Source organism: Magnolia sinica, chromosome 3, assembly GCF_029962835.1.
Source record: "Magnolia sinica isolate HGM2019 chromosome 3, MsV1, whole genome shotgun sequence".
NCBI lineage: Eukaryota > Viridiplantae > Streptophyta > Magnoliopsida > Magnoliales > Magnoliaceae > Magnolia > Magnolia sinica.
In genome coordinates this window covers 110666257-110686690 of record NC_080575.1, presented here as the reverse complement: position 1 = coordinate 110686690, position 20434 = coordinate 110666257, and the positions used below count along the sequence as shown (strand labels likewise).

The window sequence follows — 20434 nt, the reverse complement described above, 5'->3', positions numbered from 1 at the left end:
GTAGTCATGAGGGTAGTTTCATCATTTTAACAATATAGTCACTTAACCTACAGATCAGGGTCAGGGATTTGGAAAGCGTGAATCTTTCTTTGCTTGACAAATGGTTGTGGAGGTTGGCAACAGAGGAGAGGAGTTTATGGAGAGAAGTAGTTGCAGGTAAGTATAGAGTTCAAGAAGGGGATTGTGGCGGGTTTAGGAATCTCCTTAGACTAATTGGTAATTTCAGGGAGGGGATTTGCTTCTATGTGAGGGATGGGAAGAGAATACGGTTTTGGGATGATGTGTGGCTTGGGAAAATGCACTTGAATCTGAGGTCCAAGATTAACTCGTCTTTCTCCAGAAAGAAATGTTCTGATTGCCTGTTGTTTCTCTCGATGTGGACATGCTACTGTTTGGTCACCTCCTTGCCAAAGGAACCTATTGGATGAGGAAATAGAGGAGTTTGTCAAGCTTTAGGATCGACTTCAAGGCTACCATCCATCTATGGGGGAGAGGGATTCCATGGTGTGGAGTAAGGATAAATCAGGTCGCTTCTCTGTCTGCTTTGTCTATAAGGTGTTACCTAGAGTCTACACGTCCAAGATTTGGTTCTATGGTGCTTTCTCCAAGGTAGCAAATTTTGTTTGGCTATTGGGAAGGAAGGTGCTAACAGTAGACAATCTTAAAAAAGATTGTTGGTGCTCCTTCCCCATCATTTGCGTCATGTGCATGGAAAATGCAGAGTCTTCATGGCTGTTCTATGGTTATTTGGGGGAAATTGTTTTCGAAATAGGAGCAGGTTGGATTGGAAGTGACTCGGAGGGCTAAGCTTGAGGTGTGGGTTGGATCTTTAGCATGAAGGTTGGTGATTTTGTAATCTATATATCTTGTTGGGTTGTAGCGCTTGTGCCTATTTCGTTCCCTTGTCCATGACCCCCACCCCCACCAAAAAAAAAAAAAAAAAAACACTGAAGGAAAGAAGGGATGACGATGCAACATACTTGAATGCAGGAGCTACCTAAATGTTAACACAATTTGAGTACCAAGCTGTAAATACCCAATTAATAAGGTATTGATATGCCAAAACACCTTTAGTAGTCTCCAACATGCAGTACTCAAAGAGGCCTATTGCAAATGTTTGCGATATCGATAATATTGTAATATTGGCCAATATTATCGATATTGAATCTCAATGTTATAAAACCTGCAGAAAGTTGGACTTTTGGATATAGACAATATTATCACAATGTATCTCATTGTATCGATGATGTATCGTCGATATATCGATACAAACAACAACAGTTGGATTTAAAAAAAAAAAAAATTGAAAAAAAGCTTACGAAATCCCTTTTTTGTCAAATCTTCCACTTCTAATTCATTTCTTAGATTTATAAATGATATGAATTGATTTTGAATATGGTTGCTTCAATTTTGTCAGACAGCGCATTGTTTAGGGCCTTATACAAAAGAAACTTATTATGCACACTTTTTTTGTGATCTTTTAATTTCTAATCATATAACAATGCCTTTTTTAACATCCCCTTGAGTTTCATTGAAAATTTTGACCAATTTCCCAATGTTTCCTAGAAACAGCGAAACATTATGCGATACATCAATCGATACTGATATTGGAAACATTGGCTGCACCACACTTGCTTTTCGACCTGTCACTTTTCGACCTTTTTACCCAATTAGATGAAAAAGTTTTCACCAAATATTTTTGGATTTGCATTTTTACGTCAATTTATTGTTCTTGATGCCTATAATTGACGCTCAATAATCTCCCATTGTTAATGTAGGGTGAGTGAAACTAGCCTAGGATGAATGATGCGAGATCAAACTACGTATCAATTTAAGCGTTCAACAAGTAAAATCAAGCACATAACATTACAAGTTATGAAAATTCAGATTAACCACTCAATGGACTTAGGCTATCACATACACAGTGCATGAAAGTATAAAATATCACAAGAGTGGCCCACTTGGAAGTTGGGACTTCCAATCTACAATAGGTAGGGCAACATTCACATGAAGAAACAATGACACTATAAAAATCAGATTTGGGGAAAATGGGTTTGTTTGAAAATCAGATTTTTTGAAGGGGTTTTTGGGAATCGAGGTTTGGGGATTTTGGGAATTGGGGACTTAGGGATTTAGGGCAAAATTGCCATTTGCTTAAGCATTATGGCTCAAAATCCAAAATAAGCACACTAAAACACCTAAGTGCAATCTCAATTGTATAATAAATCCTAAAATAACAAAAAAAAAAAAACATAAATAAAGCAAGATCAGGGTCTAAGGGGCCCTGATCTGGTGGCCAGATGGCTTGATCAACAAGATCTAATGGTTGGATCAACACGAAATAAAAAATATGACAAAAAATGTCTCCTAAGCAGCCCACTTGCATCATCCCAATGTGGGGTATTCAAAGTGGTCCGACGGGCCCCATCTGAAACTCGTCTCCCATCCATAGAGAGGGCTACGCTGATGTTGGTGGTTGCCTCCGCCTATGGTATACTCGAGTATGTCCTTTGATGACCCCTTCAATTGTCCTATGTATAAGGCCCTAGTATGCATTTAAAAGTCTTAATCATTTTTTAAATGAATAAATTTATTGAAAAATTAGAAAACTAAATGCAAAATAGAAGATTAGCAATTGGTAGAAACAAGAAAACATAGTCCCAAACAGTCAAGCGTAGCCTGCTAAACCCTTCCAATGATTGCAAGCTAGGATCTAGAGACTCCTTCCCCTAGATGTCTGCATGCGAGTTGGGCAAGTGGTGAATGTGCACCAATATGAACTGCCTTGTTGAGCACAAATCAGTAGCCTCTTCTATCAAATTTGCCACTTCCCATGGAAATCACCCACTTTCTGGCTAGCCATCAAACCACAACACTCGATTCTCCTTTAATACTGAAGCTTAATTTCAATGGGTGTTCACTGGGAAACCAGAGGCTAGCTGGGATCAATGGCTTAGTTGCAGGATCCTTCAACTACATGTCGCTTTTGCTTCAATCACGCTTCAAACTCTTACTCCTGTTGGGTTTTTGATGAATCACAGCGGAATAAAATTTTCTAAATCATATTTTAGGTCACTTAATCTACAAATCCCCGTCATGACTAAGCCATATTTTTAGAATCAAAATAACCATCCATCATGTGTCCATATCTGTCTAATGAACTGATCTGATTGTCATTGCGGATCTCCCAACCGAGGGAGTCTCTCTCATATCTATTTGAGGTTTAGGAAGATGTGAAACCACATCATGATCTCTAGTAGGGGCAGAGATCTTACACGAGCCATTTGATAAGTGGGCCCTACACCTGAGGGCCGTGCACACTTTTGATGGTGGATAAGAGTTGGTGTGGTTCATCTTCTCTCTCTTTGGGGGGATCTTATATGCCCTACTGTGAAGGGAACTTGTTTACCTTTCTAATTCATGTACCCCAACTGCCCAAATCCTTTTATGAGCCGTGGTCACCAACCTAAGGCCATCCCACGCTTCCTAATGCAGGGGCATTTTCACACCGGGATCAAGTGGGGTGGCCTGTGGGATGCAGGGGTACACTCGGGGTGGGTGGCCCGTGTGAGGCGGGCCCATCCGTGTGAAGCGGGTAGCTCATGTGAAGTGGGGCCCATGAGTGGGGTTCGACCGATGTCCTAACCCATGAGATGTGGGGCTTGGGCTATGAGATAAAAGGATTGATTCGTCATGTTCTATCATTTCGAGCTTTTAGAGCAAATGATTAATTGTCTTGCATCAAAGTGGTATCAAAGCGGGAGGTCTCGTGTTCGCGACTTCTCATTAAAGGTGATTAATGCAGGGGCATTTTCACACCGGGTTGGTGTGCGGTGGCTTGTGGGATGTAGGGGCACACTCGAGGTGGGCGGCTTGTGTGAGGCGGGTGGCTCGTGTAAAGTGGAACTCATGTGAAGTGGGGCCCACGAGGGGGGTTCGGCTGAGGTTCTAACCCATGAAATAGGGCCTAGGATATGAGATAAAGGGATTGATTCGCTATGCTCTATCAATTTGAGCTTTTAGAGCAAGTGATTAATTGTCCCGCATCACTTCCTCAAAGTTTGTTTCATCAAGTATTAGCCATTAGATATCCATCAAGTATGGTTTAAAATAAAGCAACAGTTACAACTCAAAGTTAACAATTGAAAATTCGTGATTAACCAATAGGAAATCATAGAAGTGCTAGCCAACCTTTAAAACACTTGATGGATGATCCATGCCCCCAGAGCAAGCCACATACTAATGTCTTAGGCGAACCAAGTGAATCCCTTACCGGGTCGTGAATTTTGATGACTTGATGAAACCTCTTAGCCACACCTACTTTTAGTGGCTTCTAGGTATCCTTGTAAAGGGAGTTAGAGAAGTATCAATCAGGATCCTTCCATCCATTCAACTTTATGTCTAAGGATTTGACGAAGCTAGTACAACTGCTGGTACACTCTAGCTTGGCCATGATGGGGCTTCTTGATTAGTACTTGCAAGCGATCCTGCCAATGTAAATGATCAAAGGTCCCAAGCCAAGACACCATCCATGACACATTCACACACTCATGTGGGGTAGGGCGAAGGAATGTTGACACCAAGTCAGGCTCAATGGTGGAGACTGTTCATCCTGACACCAAGTCAGTCCCCTCACGTGAGATGACCAATCTAATAGCATAAGTGTGTCCAAGCACTTACATGGTCATGGCCAAGGCACTGATATCCATGGATCATATCTCTTGCCAGTCATAGACTGATGTATACAATCCTTAAAAAAAAAAAAGGACCGACGTATACCATTTCAGAGTGCCCAAGGACAACAAACCCATAATCATAAACATGTTCCACACAATTAATTAGGCTAATCAGTGAATGATCATATAAATAGGTCAAGGAGCAACATAAACATTGGTTTTCAAGGGCACTACCCCAACAGCTCCAACTTCCTACTTGTTTATAGTTTGAAAGACACTTCCCCACTCCTACACCCAAATTTATTGCCACTTTGCTTCGTGCTTTGCGCAACTAAAATCTGTCGCCTGATAAGAGACCAGGGCATAATCTTATGCATTCTCTCCTTCAATGGGACCTCATGTTGAGTGTCCTGAAATTTTACTGCTCATGAAAATGTCTTTTTATTTGTATTTTGAGTTCTTATTGGCCTTTTTGTTGCATTTTCCTCCAATTCTGCTCCTGTACTAAGACTCCCATCTTGATAGGTATGTGGCCTTGTCACTTTTTAGATCAGACATACTTTCTTATCTGGCTCATTGAATATGTGCTCACTAATAATAGGAAAGTAGCTTCTTTATGTATTCATCTCAATTGACCTTACAATGATATGACTGTCTTTTTAAAAAAAAAAAAAAACTGAAGTTGTTTAGTTGCTGTTTTCGGCCCATTGGAAATACAGAATTAGAAAGATGGTTTTATTCACAATTTTCAGTTTGATTAACTAAAAATGAACACATAAATTTTCGTTAAGTTTTACTTTCTAATATCGGGTTTGCTTTGTGCAGATATGGTCAAGAATAAAGGCTTCTTGCCATCTGGGCCTTCAGAAATACCTACTCAACGAAAGCAAATGAAGGAAATTATTTATTCTTTACTCTCAGCGTGCAAAGATCCTGATATTGACTCTGGCATTCCTTTTAAAGCGGAAGCCATAATTGCCAATCCCCCAGCTTATGGTTAGATTCTCTTGTTTTTTTTTTTTTTCCTTCTTCTTCTGCGCGTCTTCCTAAGAACGTTCTTTTATTTTTCTTCACCATTTTTTTTTCATCCAAACATTGTTCCATTTTTTGCTTCCCACTTCTTTGGTGCCTTCTTGTAACTAAGATATATATATATATATATATATATATATAAAGCCATCTCTCCCTTCATTGCTCTTTCCTAATACATTATCTATTGATTCTTTTTTTTTTTTTTATAAAAAAATTCTGATTGTTTATCAGACTGGAATTATCTTTGTTTTGGTTTCAAGTAGTTTGAAGAATATAGCTAGGTTCTGCATGTACTTCTTTCAAACTTTCTTCCACGAAGTCACCTTCACATTCCATGCTACATGCTATTTTTTATTTCTGGATTTTTGTTATTTGATTGACTACAAGCATCAGGATCTTGGACTCCATCCTTTTCCATAACAATAGCATTGATGTCCTGTTTAGATTTTGATATATTTCTACTTTTCTTGGATCCAGGGATTAGTAATATTTCTGTTTTATGCACAATTGGAAGTCTTGAGTTCAACTGCTGACCCGGACGAATGCTTGTTCAGGACATACACATGTGGCAGAGGCACTAAAAGTACCGATTCACATTTTTTTCACAATGCCATGGACGTAAGTCTTGTTCTGAATAAGTGTTTTCATTATCTTAATATTATAAGAATCACCAGTTCACCATATGGTTCAGTTGCACTCTCTAGTGCATTGGTTATTCTTTCTTTGATATGGTCATTTATTGAAGAATCATGCTGAAGCAAGATAAATATATACATACTGCCGACAATATCTTCTTTTAATTTTGCATTTGTGATACATAATTCTGAAAGTTCAGTGTGATTGGATGTCTCATTCTGTTGACAGGCCAACTAGTGAATTTCCACATCCTCTTTCCCGTGTCAAACAATCAGCTGGATATAGAGTGAGCAAATTTTATACTTTTATCTGTCTTACTAGTTTCGAGGCCCCTTTTTAGGTTCGACTTGGTACTATGTCAGTGTTGTTGTTTTACTTAATCTTTACCTGAATTTATTTTGCAGCTATCCTATCAAATTGTTGACTCATTGATTTGGCTTGGAATACGGGACATGATAAATGATTTCAGGAAAAAGAAGCTGAAGTTACGACCTGTCACATATTTAAGTGGTGCCCAGGGTTCTGCTTCTGACATTCCTACTGGATATATCTGGAGCCCTCACCTTGTCCCCAAACCAAAAGGTCTTTAGGTTTTCATCTTGTGTCTTTGTAAAGCATGTCAATAACAATTCATCTTGAATGATTAGTTCTTAAAGCAAAAATGGAAATTACATCTGGATGCTAAAAGGCAAGATAACACAAGATTAGGTTCTTTAAGGTGGCTTCATTAACAAAAAGAGATGCATTTGTCCTAGAAGTATATATTTTTAATTCTTTTATCTAATAGAACCTTTAAAAATGGTGATGATTCTTCCTTTGTTAATTTGAAAAAAACAGAGTTTATCTGCCTAAAAATATTTCACGTTTAGTATGTGGTTTTGTGTTGATTTTTGCAAATGAGCAATATCATTATTTTACAGTAGGCCTGTTGCTGCATCTGAGGAATCTTTTTCCCCATTTTTCTTAGTGCAATTTTTAATTGTGTGACTTGCAGACTGGGGGCCAAGGGTTGATGTGGTTGGGTTTTGCTTTCTTGACCTTGCATCAAATTATGAACCTCCTGAATCACTCATTAAATGGCTTGAAGCTGGTAAAAAGCCTATTTATATTGGATTTGGTAGCCTTGTGAGTTTCTTTTCACTGCTCTCTCTCTCTCTCTCTCTCGCTCTCTTCCACTATTGAATATGTAATCCTCTTGTTTGTGATTTGTTTTCTTTCCGAAGATTTATTTATACCATATATAACGCGACTAGCTTTTGGACATTTTCTCCCCTGTAATAGTTTTCCTAGGGTAGAGAATTCCAAACATTTAAAGGCCATGGGAAGACATTTTAAATAAAGTTGGGGGTATTTTAGGAATTGGAAAATGTGGCTATTGTCTAACGGACTTTCAGACTTCACTTGCAATAAGTTTTTAAACGGCTTAGATTTTACCCACAAAGAAACTCTCATCTTCTTTGCATATAGTAGCTTGTGCCGACGGTGCTACTAGAGAGCAGTGTAACAAAGGCTGTGTGAGGCCAACCATGATGACTGTATGAAATACACGTTGTACATCTACTTTGCCACATTATGCCAGGATATCAGTTCGAAAACAAGGCATATCTAAAACTCGAGTGGGCCACAATACAAGAAAAAGTGGGAATGAGTCACCCACCATTGAAACATGCTTCTCTCTCTCTCTCTCTCTCTCTCTCTCTATGTAGCATGTAGCTACAACCTTTACCTCTATCTCTCTTCCCTTTTCTCTCCCCTATTCTCCCTCCACATGTTGCACATGCCATACCCCTAGTCTATTATATGTCAACAATGTAAATTTCACGTAATGTTAACTTTTGTTTATAGGGGATTGACTTTCACACAAAAACCTTGCTATCAAATTATTCATTTTGCTTTTTTGTTAGTCATTAGAGAAATAATGACAGCTTTGTATTAATGATTCATTGACATACATCCTATTGTTTCCTTCTCTTCCACATGACAAGATTCCCACAAAAAGGTACAATAGCTAAACTTAGAACGACGATCATAGACACTAACAGCGCAATCAGCATCAGAGTACCCATAAAGGTGAAGATGGCCATGGAACCGAAAGTGGAGCTCAAGACCAAGAGCCGATTTAAGATACCTGAGAATGCAGTAGACATCAATAAGATGCGAGGAATGAGGAGCATGCATGAATTGGCTACAAACACCAACCGGATAGGATAGATCTGACCGAGTAATAGTTAAGTAGATAAGCCAGCCAACAAGGTGCCGATACATCCCTGGATCAGATACAAGGGCACCATCATCCGATCAAAGTTTTTGAGAAGGATCCATGGGAGTAACTGTAGGTTTGCACCGCAACATACTGGTTTCCGCGAGAAGATCAAGGGCATATTTACATTGAGATAGAACCACCCTGATTTGGAGCGAGCTGCTTCAATGCCCAAGAAACAGTGAAGAGGGCCAAGATCCTTGATTTCAAAATGAGTCTTCAGGAAGGCTTTGACATCATCCATACCAACAATGTCACTCTCGGATAAGACAAATATCATCCACATACACAATGAGCACAATAATTCCCGTTGATCGGCGACATATGAAGTGTGAATGATCGGCATGACTATGCACAAAGCCAAACTCAAGGAGAGCATGATTAAATTTCTCAAACCATGCATGCGGAGACTATTTAAGGCCATAAATCACTTTCTTCAATTAGCATACAAGGTGAGGCTTGTCGGAGGCCACAAAACCAGGTGGTTGATGCATATAAACTTCTTCTGTGAGATCCCCATGAAGAAATGCATTCTTCACATAAAGCTGGAAAATGGGCCAAGATAAGTTGGCAGCCAAAGAGATCCCAAATGCATTCTTCACATAAAGCTGAAAAATGGGCCAAGATAAGTTGGCAGCCAAAGAAATGAGCACCCGAATGGAGTTAAGCTTGGCTACGGGAGAGAACGTCTCAAAAAAGTCCACGCTGTGTGTCTGAGTATAGCCTTTAACAACAAGTAGAGCTTTGTGACAATCAATGGAACCATCGTGAAGAAATTTGATTTTATAAACCCAACGATATCCAATAGGCTTGTGTCCCTCAGGAAGAGGGACCAACTTCCAGGTATGATTTTTTCAAGGGCAAACATTTCCATCTTTGCCTTTGTCCAATCAGGGCTCTTGAGAGCATGGGAAATAGAATGAGGATGTCCACTGAAGAAACTGAAGCTGCAAAAGATTGAAAAAAGGGTGAAAGGCGACCATATGAAACAAAACTGCTAATAGGGTGTTTAGTGCAAGATCGAGTCCCTTTGCGCAAGGCAATAGGGAGATCTTGACTGGGAAGGGATTGATCACCTGAACAATCATCCGAAGTGAGCGGAGTGGTGGATGGAAAAATAGTCGAAGGTTTAGCCTGTCGATGATAACACTTGGATAGGCTTGAGAGTACCCGACTCACTAGCAGATGGAAGAACAGAGGAGACAATAGACTCCCTTGAATCAGTAGAAATAGGAAGAGGAGGACAGGATGAATGCTCCCTCTGAGTCACAAGAGGGTCATCAAGAGACCTACCATGATTCGAGAAATAAGGAATGTCCTAAAAAAAGGTGACATTAGCCGATTTATACTTCTTGCAAGTCAAGGGGTCATAACACTTGTACCCTTTTTTTACTGTGAGAGTACTCAATAAAAACACATTTAGTGGCCTGGGGAGTAAGTTTATCATTACTACCATCCAAAATTTGAACAAAACATATGCAACCAAACACTTTAAGGGAGAGGTGAAATGGATTGTCAAGGGGATACAAAATACCAAAGGAAGATCTATAAGATATAGTGCGAGATTTTATGCAGTTAATGAGAAATGTGGCAGTAAGAAGATCATCACCCCAGAAATGTTTCGGTAGGTGCATACCAAGAAGGAGAGTTCGAGCTACTTCAAAAATTGACACGATGGTGCTTAAACAGTTCACATATCTTACAACACAGTTTTAAAACCAAGCAGATGGGAACAAGAAGCTCAATCCAACTGAAGATGGATGCCTAAACGGCAATGCTATCATGACATGAACTTGTGAATCGTGATGAGGGGAAAGAGTACCGGAAGGTGCAATAGGTGTATCATCAAGAAGGTAAGCGCCTCCTTGCTCATGAACCCCAACCAATCACCCTCTTCGTTTGAAGATCCTGGAAAACACAATGAGAGGGAAAGAAAGTCACAAAACAATTGAAGGTTTTAGTGAGAGAACTGGCAGACAATAAATTGAGTGGAAAACAAGGTACATGTAAGACAAGATAAGGTAGGAGAGAGAAATGGACCTAACTCCTGAGACAGGAGTTCGATTTCCATTGGCAACAATAACAAATTAAGATTGGCAAGAGGAGAAGAGTGAGAAGAAAAGAGTTGAGACTTACCATTCATGTGAGATGATGCCCTAGAGTCAATGACCCATGAGATAGGGGATGAAGACGCGAGAAGAGCAATACCTGATTGAGTGGAAGCTGCATGGGAAGGCTAAAAAATATCACAAATATGAAGTCGCATCAAGGCATCATAGGCAACTTGAGAAATAACAAGAGAATCTCCAGAATATGTTTGCTCAATAACAAGGAAAGAAGGTTGTCCCTCGGTAGTATCTGTAACAGTCAGTGTTTCAAATAGCGCTTGTAGCGTCATAAATAGCGTAAATCCCATGTAGCGTACGATACAGGGGTCGTAGCGTACGTTACAACTACATAGCGCGTAGCATACGCTATAATGTATTTTTTATTACTATTTTTTATTTTTATTTTTATTTTTTCATGTTTTCGTTGTATCTAATGTTGAGGAATGTTACACTTATATTATACTTGATACTTTTAACCTATGAGATTTTTGTTTCTTTTCATAATTGTGACTTGTGGTTTCAATTATACATTATTAATTAAACTAGGAAGTTGTTGATGTGATAATTATTTGATTTGGTTTATGTATGTGGATCGTCTTTTGATAAATGATAACTAATAACTTGTTTGAACATATGCTTATAATTAATAAAATGAATAATCTTTTAGGCATTTGTATATATATTTTTTCTTTTTTCCACTATTTATTATATTTGTCCTATTTTTAAATTAAAAACTAGAAGTATCGTGTATCTTACGCTACATACTATGTATTTACGCTACACGCTATAGAGGGTTGACGGTTGAGTGCTACGCATCACGATACCGCTGTTTAAAACACTGGTAGCAGTAATAGAGGTGGCGACATAAGGAGGACAGCCATGCAGCTGCCAACAGTAATCAGCAGTGTGACCGGTTCCACCGCAGTGAGAGCATGAGTGGGAACCATCACGACTTCGGCCACGCCCTTCACGACCATAGGGGGAACAACCACTACGACCACGGTCGCCATCTCAACCCTTGCTACAACCACCTAATCTAAACTCACGCTCCAAACTAGGAGATGGTTATCGGGGTCCATGAAGAGCAGGAGGGCGATCCACAACAACATGAGCTGACCGATCTGGAGGCACGAGGGAATAAGAGGAAAGCGCAGAAGTGGAAGCCTAGTGATACATGACATAGACAGTCATCAACGGTGGGAGATGCTTCATCACAACAACCTGACTCCGAACTCTGTGATAGTCGGAGTTTAGGCCAGTTAAGAATTGCATGATGCGAGTGTTGTCGCACTACTTCCGGGCATGTTCATGATTGTCTTTACACTTGGAGGGAAGAGGTTAGTAGATATCAAGTTCATCCCACATGCCTCGTAAAGTTGAATAATAATCATTCAACGTTTTGGACTCTTGTTGAAATCGGCCAATATCTAAGATAAGTTGGAACACTCTTGAGAAGTTTTGAGCCTCAAGAGAACATATCATGAAGAGTGTCCTAAATGCTCTTAACCGTAGATAGAAACATAATAGAGTTATTCACGGAAGGCTCCATACTATTCAACAACCAAGTGATAACTTGATAATTTTCCTTTGTCCATGTCTTGTAGCTGGCATCTGAAGCGCTTGGAGGGCCATCCAATATGTAAGATTACTTTTCACGGCCCTTCAAGAATACTTTGACAGATTGAGCCCCTTGAAGATAGTTGTTGCCATTCAACTTAACTGACTTAATCATCAGAGGGCTAGATTCAAGAGATGTGACAGAGGAAGACGATGCCCTTTTGTCTTCCAGAGACGACCCATAATAGAAACTCATGAAAAGAGAAGAAAAATGGTCCACACAGACCAAAAGAGGAAAATGGCAGCCTGAAGCTATAAGGCAACCACCAAATAACCAATAAGAGAAGAACAACAGCTAGAGATAAGATCGAACAGTCAAAAGGACCATGCACAACAACTAGGTGTATGTTCGGAATGGTAAATTCTCGAAAAAAAAAAAAGCACAACCGGCCACGTTTTTGGGTAAAGCATCACTCAAAAATGAATTTTTATTTTATTTTTTTTCGTATAAAACCCTCTATAGAGAGATTGAGTGAGGTATTTTGACCATTCATGTTGAGGGGATTTGAGAAAAAGCTTATTTGATTAAGAGAAATCAAGAAAATGGAGGATTGGGGCCTGTTTTCTGAAAAACCCTAATTTAGGAAAAATTCAAGGAAAGAGGGATAAAAAAATCCCGAAAAATCATCAAAAATCTTCTCATGTCATGTTCTCCCAGAATCCAAAAGAAATCTCTTCAAATCACATGTACATCCGTATGCTGCTGACGTCAGCAATTTACTGTTCACGGAGACAAGGTTTGACGCTGGAAATCCACTCTGATACCAAGTAGGAGATTAAAAGCAAGAAATAATGGTGAAGGGAAGAGAAGAAGAGTGGAAGAGTAGAGGAGGAGAGAATTTGGGAGCAACACTCTTATTATTATAAAGATACAGAGTTCTGCAGGAACATGAAGGTGCACATGCACTAATACAACAGGCAAACAAAACAAACACACACACACACACACACACACACCCACCAAATGCTAATATATAATCTCTACATTTTATGTATTGAATTTTGTTTGCTTTATGCAAGCCTGATTTTTCTGAGGAGAATGCTTTGCCTTGATTTTGTTTTGCACTCTTTTTTTTTTCCTGCAAGCTTGGTTGTTTTGATTAGTTTGATTTGGACTGCGTCATGCACCCTATCACTGAGATAATCTTCATAATCTTCTTTTTCTTTTTTTGGTTGCTAGACTTGGTCAATAGTAGGGCTAAATCACACTTTTTAATGATTTTTCTTGCCTATGACGTGTGCTGATAGTGCTTTGGTTTTCATTTGCTCCATTAACATGATAGCCTGTTCAAGAACCGGAAAAGATGACCCAGATAATTGTTGAAGCACTGGAAATTACTGGACAGAGAGGCATCATTAACAAAGGATGGGGTGGTCTTGGGAACTGTAAGTTTGTAGCTCCTGTTTTCTCCCATCTTGTCCCACATGGCACAATAGTCTGGGGACGTAGGCAATTCCTTGTATTTATTTACCTGAAACTTTGTTTTTTCCAGTGGCAGAACCAAAGGACTTTGTATATCTACTGGATAACTGCCCCCATGACTGGCTATTCTTGCAATGCATGGCTGTGGTAAGACTCAATTACGCATCTCCATTTCTGAAGTTGTGCGACTGGATTGAAAAACCCACATTCTATAGTACTATGTGCATGTTCCAATAAAAAACACAATCCATTGCATTTCAGTATTACATGACTCTGGTGTAACACTCAATTATGTGTCGTCATTGGCATAGATTTATGTGATATGGAAGTATTTGTATGGCAAAATCAGTATATCATTGTTCTATTATGTATATGCAGAACAATGTCTCCTTTTCTTGCGGCCATGTGGTTCACCATTATGTTTTGACCACTCAATTTCTTGGAAATTGATGAATTAGTCAAACTCATGGAAAGTTTGAACAATTGCAAGTTGTAGCCTGAGATTGGGAAGGAGAGAGAGAGATGAATGTTGCTGGAATCTAGATAGTATTAGCATTTATTCTGAAACTATTCCTTGCACATAAATGGGTTTTGGCTATGGATCAGGCAGTCAATCATGTGCAGGCCGTGAAATTCAGTCAAACCATCCAAATAAACATGTAAACAAACAAATGGTAGAGAGTTGCCTTGAGCCATAGGTGCAACGGATTTATCTCGCCTCTTTGTTTCACCCCGTGCTTGTCACCTTGGAGTGTTGAACGACCATGATATAAACTCCTTCACAATCAATATCTGGGATTTCCCTTGGCACACATTCTCTCCTATTTCTCTCTTAATCTGAAGGGGAAAAGATGGGAAAACACCGTACATCTTCTAGTATAGAAAAAGGTCAGATCCTCTTATTTATAGGGTTGGGTTCCATAACCCATCATGCATTTCAACTTCCACAAGCACCAATTTCCCAGTGTTAGCTCATACATGGATTCTTAATACAATTGGGATTTGTCAGACAGCTTTGGAACTCAAGTTTCACCAAAACACAAAACGATACACGTATTTGTGGGTGAGCGAGCTGCTTAATGTGGTGCATAATTTCTCCTAGTGGTGCATGGCTGGGATCTCCCTTGGTACACATTCTCTCCTATTTCTCTCTTAATGTGTAGGGAAAAAGATGAGAAAAACAACACATGTTTTTAGTATAGAGAGAGGGCGGGGTCCTCTTATTTATAGGATTGGGTTCCCTCACCCATCATGGAATTCAACTCCCACAAGGACACTAATTTCCTATTGTTAGCAGATACACAGACTCCTAATACAATCGGTATTTGAGAGAACTTAGGAACTGAAGTTTCACTAAAACACAAACGTTAAATGTGTGAGTGAGTGAGTGAGGAATTCAAGGGCATTTTCACACTGGGCTTGAGTGGGGTGGCCATGGGATGCAAGGGCACACTCGGGGTGAGTGGCCCATGTGAGGTGGGCAGCTCGCGTGAAGTGGAACCCATGTAAAGTAGGGCCCATTAGGGGGGTTCAGCGGAGATCCTAACCCATGAGATGTGAGGCCTAGGCTATGAGATAAAAAGACTAATTCGCCATGCTCTATTAGTTCGAGCTTTTAGAGCAAGTGGTTAATTGCCCTACATCAAAGTAGTATCAGAGTGTGAGGTCTTATGTTCGAGACTCCTCACTGAGGGTGATTAAAGCAGGGGCATTTTCACACCGGACTCGAGTGGGGTGGCCTATGGGATGTAAGGGTAGACTTAGGGTGAGCGGCCCGTGTGAGGCGGGTGGCTCGTGTGAAGCGGAACCCATGTGAAGTAGTGCCCACGAGGGGGGTTCGGCTGGGGTCCTAACCCATGGGATGTGAGGCCTAAGCTATGAGATAAAGGGATTAATTCACTATGCTCTATTAGTTCGAGCTTTTAGAGCAAGTGGTTAATTGTCCTACATCAAAGTGGCATCAGAGCAGGAGGTCTCGTGTTCGAGACTCCTCACCGGAGGTGATTAATACAGGGGGGCATTTTCACACCGGGCTCGAGTGGGGTGGCCCCTGGGATGTAGGGGCACACTCGGGGTGGGCGGCCCGTGTGAAGAGGGTGGCTCATGTGAGGCGGACCCCATCCATGTGAAACAGGTGGCTCGTGTGAAGCGGAACCCATGTGAAGCGGGGCCCACAAAAGGGGTTCGGCCGAGGTCCTAACCCATGAGATGTGGGGCCTGGGCTATGAGATAAAGGGATTGATTCACCATGCTCTATCATTTCGAGGTTTCAGAGCAAGCGGATAATTGTCCTGCATCAATGAGCCGCAACATGTGGTGCATAATTCTAACATTATCCTGATTCATATGCCAAACACCAAATAATTTCGTAGAACCATTTTATTCAAAATCATTTGAATTTCAAAATTACTTGTCTTGGATTTGACACTTGAAACACCTTATATGTGATAACAAATTTTCCCAATTTGAGTCCAAACCGGATAATCATCATAATATCTTGATTGAGTAAAACTACTAGTGTGAACCATGGTGGTCATACATCAATGGGCGACATGCTCCCTTCCATGTATGGCAACACTAGTGGCTCCAATCAACCTGGCCCTTAATTTAGGAAATATATAGGCTAATCAATCACATCATGTTTAATGTCAGATTATGCCCACAACAATATTTAGAAAAGATTTCCCATTGAACTTTTCATCCAAAGACATTCATGTGTACACATGGAAAACGAGAAATCATCTGTCAATGAGATCTCAAAAGTATCCATAATGAAAACTAATCACAAGCATCTCATAAGGCCTTCTTTTTTTTTTTTGTTAGCTTGTTAGTACATGCCACTGTCAGTTCACACTTCACTGATAGCCACCCCCACTAGGGAATCGATACCAAGACCTTAGTGTTGAAACGAGGTATCTTTCACTCAGTCTACCACTTGAGCTATGGATCAGGGTGTAGCATCTCATAAGGCTCAATTCTCTGTAGACGATGTTGAGAGCACTTTGGTGCATGGCCTTTTAATCAAGAGATCTGCAATCATGAGCTTTGTATTTATATAATCAGTGGACACTTGAATGATTCTAAACCTTCTCTGACGGGCCTGGCCAAGTCAGATTTCCAAATCAGGCTCATAATTGACCCTTGGGCCTCTATTACAGGCCGGAGCTAGACCCGAAACCTGACAGACTAGAACGGCTTGTTGCCACCCCTGAGTAATTCCATGTGTCAGTGCACTTGTGTTCTTATTGGGTTCCTTTCGAATCTGAATCATGAGATGGTGGTCTTCTGCAAATTTTCTTTCAGGTGCATCATGGGGGTGCTGGAACAACAGCTGCTGGCCTTAAAGCTGCGGTAATTGCCTCTGCATGTTTGCTTATTCGGGTTCCTATTTCATTGCATTGCTCTCCTAACTGCCCATTGACCCTCATTTTGTTATTGTGATGTCTAGTGCCCAACAACTGTTGTACCTTTCTTCGGAGACCAGCCCTTTTGGGGAGAGCAAGTGCATGCCAGAGGAGTAGGTCCCCCTCCTATCCCAGTCGATCAGTTCTCATTACAAAAGCTGGTCTATGCAATAAATTTCATGTTGGACCCAAAGGTAACTTTTTCAAATTTACATACCTTCTATGCAGTGCTCCCATGCTTGTTGCTTAGATCATGGTAGACACCTTTGTATCATGTTCCAAAGTTCATATTTAGTGAGGGATTTATTTGCCATTTTGCCTTGTTCTCCTTTTGAAATGTCTTATTTTTTTTCTCTGAATTTCATTTAAAAATAAAAAATAAAAATTTAAAGAAATTGATTAATAGGCATACAACATCTGCAATTTTGTACAATAAAAATGTACAAAAATACAAACGGAAATGATCAAAACAAACAGCTGGAAACTCATTTTACATTTCCGCCCACTCCTTTACATTGTGAACTGCCCTTCTAAAAACATGTACAGCTCCTCTCTTTTTATCCCTAAAGCATTGATCATTTCTTTCCCACCATAGAGCCCATAGAATCGCTAACAAGCTTAATCTCCATATCTTTTTCCCCGCTTTCCCTATCCCCCCACCATGCCAAGATAGCAGGAATTCGTCAACCGATTTGGAGAAGAACCATAGAACCCCAAACAACTGAAGCAGAACACCCCACACCTCCCTTGCAAAAGAACTGTGAATAAACAGGTGATCCACCATTTCCGCATCTTTGAAGCACATCAGACATGTTTGGAAGGACCATCTTCCTTTTGCATAGGTTGTCAATAATAAGAACTTTTTTCCTCCCAACTAACCATCCAAAAGCTGCCACCTTCAGATGAGCTCCATAGCGCCAAAGAGAGGTCGTTGCGTAAAACCCTTTGCTTCCCTTGTTTTCAGTCAAAAGCCGATAGAGAGATCTAACTGAGAAAGATCTAACTGGGAAAGAACCGGACTTATCTTTTAACCACTTTATGGAATCGGAATTTGATTAGACTGGGGAAACCTTTTCTAAAAGTTGAAGTAATTGTTCCAATTCTTCAATCTTTCTTCAATCTCCTCATGGCCAAGATTTCTTCTAAAGGTAGGAGCCCAAATCATTTCCTCACCCCTGAGTTCAAAATAATTGCTCACCTTCACCCCCTCTACCCTTTCTAACCCTCCTAAAGATGGAAACCTATCCCTCAACTTGGTATCTCCAACCCAAATCACAAATGTCTGCCTTCCCCTCAACTCTCTCTCCATCCACCAATAACAATGAGATCCTATTTGTTCGCGCTCTAGCACTGGCCATAGCATGTAAAAACTTGGTGTTTCAAATTTGTATACTTTGGCTTCGGCCTGTTAATGAAATATCATCATAGTTTCAAAAAAAAAATGTATAATAAAAATGTTAAACCCTCACCCAATGCTTTACATTGTTAAATCTAATTATAGTTTCTAATTTAGCTAAACCTCTAACCAAACCCAAGTACTAACCAGCCCAAATGCGTACAGTCTGGTATCATACGGTGTGTAGGTGTTGAGGGATCTAGTTTTGTTGGTTTTGAATCTGCCAAATTTTATTCAGCTTCTAACTAAACAGTTGCAAGAAAGTGTTGATCCCTGCTTTGAAGGTTTTACGGCTGTATACCTTTTTTTGAGAAGATAGTACTTTCTACAGGGACTCATCCGTGGGGTAGGCACAACGCCAAACCATGTAAATCCGCTGTGTTTTGCATTTTATCTTTATCGCATCGTTTCAGTTTTTACAGATCCCCAGCAAGATTGTTCCTGATAGCTCAATGGTAGACAATGTGTTTCAGCATTGAGGTCTCGGGTTAGCCCAACTCACCTACCCAGTTAAAAACGGAATCATTTTGAACTTCTCTGACTGCTATAACTGGGTATTAAAATAAGGGACTCTGCATGGATAGTGCCATCATGTTCTGGGTGTGATTTCAGTTAGAGGTCAGCTTGGGCAGAGGTCTGCTACAGTCTGGCCTTTTTCTTTGATTGGGCATGAACAGTTCAGCTCATTTATTTGTTAGGCTTGATAATCGGGCCTGAGCCTGGCCTTTGGGTAAAAAATAGAACCAAACCTGGCCCATGACAGTCCAAGCCCAGAAGCCCATCAACCTGGCCTGGATCCTTGACAGTCCTACTTTTGGTGATTAAATTAAAAACATCCTCTCTTCTTTTTTTTTTCCCCCAAACCACGCAAGATCCCTTGTTGTTGTAAAAGATTACTGGTTCCAACGAGCAGCCCAGATAGGCATATGGATCTGATTTTTTATTACAAAAACACAGGTAAAGGAACGGGCAGTTGAACTGGCCAGGGCCATGGAATCAGAGGACGGGGTGACTGGAGCAGTGAAAGCATTTTTTAAACATCTTCCGCGTAGATTCCCTCAGCCTTCTCCTTCACCAATGCCATCAGGATTATGTGAACCATGCTTCAGCTCTATAAGGAAATGCTTCGGCTGTACCTGATTTCTTGTTTCTCACCTCCACTTTTTCTATGCTTGCAGTCCTTGGCCAACTTCTGTTTGTAGCTATTTTTTATTTAAATATTTATATGTTACTGTAGATCCAATCGGCTTTTGAAAAGTTTGTTTGGCTTTGCACATGAGGTGCTGCTGGTGGTGGTGAAAACTTTCACCAATGGTGTCCCCTTTTGACTTGTTGAGCATGGATTTTCTAGAAGCAAGTGTTTCTCTTCCCTCAACCTTCATGGAGAAAATTTTTTGGATGTGACATGTTGGAGGCCCCAGTCATCAATTTGGACTGTAAACTTCTTCTATACCACTCTTGGCTGGCCTTGTTAGGAACAGTTTATCCCTTTGATTGCCATTATGCAATTGCCTTCGCTATTGATTGAATGGTTAAGAGTTGTCCAATGGAAGTGCTGATTTAGAATTGGAAGCAAAATCCGAGGGCTTTATTCAATAGATGTTTCCGAATGTTGATTAAGACTTTTTTTAATAAAAAAAACCTTGCTGCTCATGCTTCGAGTGTCTATTTTTCATGCTGTTGATCAGACGATTTGGATTATTCAATTGCTGCTATTTTTGCAAAACAGCTTGCCACCAGCAGAAATAAATGGATGCCCCTGGCTAACATGTCTGATGCATTGGGCATCTTTGAGCTAGCCATGCGAAAGCTTGGTCACATTAACGGGTACACTAGCTCGAATCTGTAATTATTGGATAATCATGTGGTACGATTGTAGAAA

At 40.3% G+C, this 20434-nt stretch overlaps 1 protein-coding gene across 1 annotated transcript in view; it reads left to right on the top strand.

Moving 5' to 3' along the window:
• Nucleotides 1-19927, top strand: part of LOC131240698 (sterol 3-beta-glucosyltransferase UGT80A2-like) — a 32234-nt gene extending 12307 nt beyond the window's left edge. The window contains exons 5-14 of the mRNA XM_058239114.1: nucleotides 5502-5672; nucleotides 6263-6326; nucleotides 6573-6630; nucleotides 6749-6926; nucleotides 7339-7469; nucleotides 13613-13715; nucleotides 13823-13899; nucleotides 17056-17103; nucleotides 17201-17350; nucleotides 19510-19927. Of these exons, the coding sequence (XP_058095097.1) occupies nucleotides 5502-5672; nucleotides 6263-6326; nucleotides 6573-6630; nucleotides 6749-6926; nucleotides 7339-7469; nucleotides 13613-13715; nucleotides 13823-13899; nucleotides 17056-17103; nucleotides 17201-17350; nucleotides 19510-19692 (1163 nt within the window). The 3' untranslated portion in view covers nucleotides 19693-19927. The remainder of the gene's footprint in view (nucleotides 1-5501; nucleotides 5673-6262; nucleotides 6327-6572; nucleotides 6631-6748; nucleotides 6927-7338; nucleotides 7470-13612; nucleotides 13716-13822; nucleotides 13900-17055; nucleotides 17104-17200; nucleotides 17351-19509) is intronic.
• Nucleotides 19928-20434: the final 507 nt, after the last annotated feature.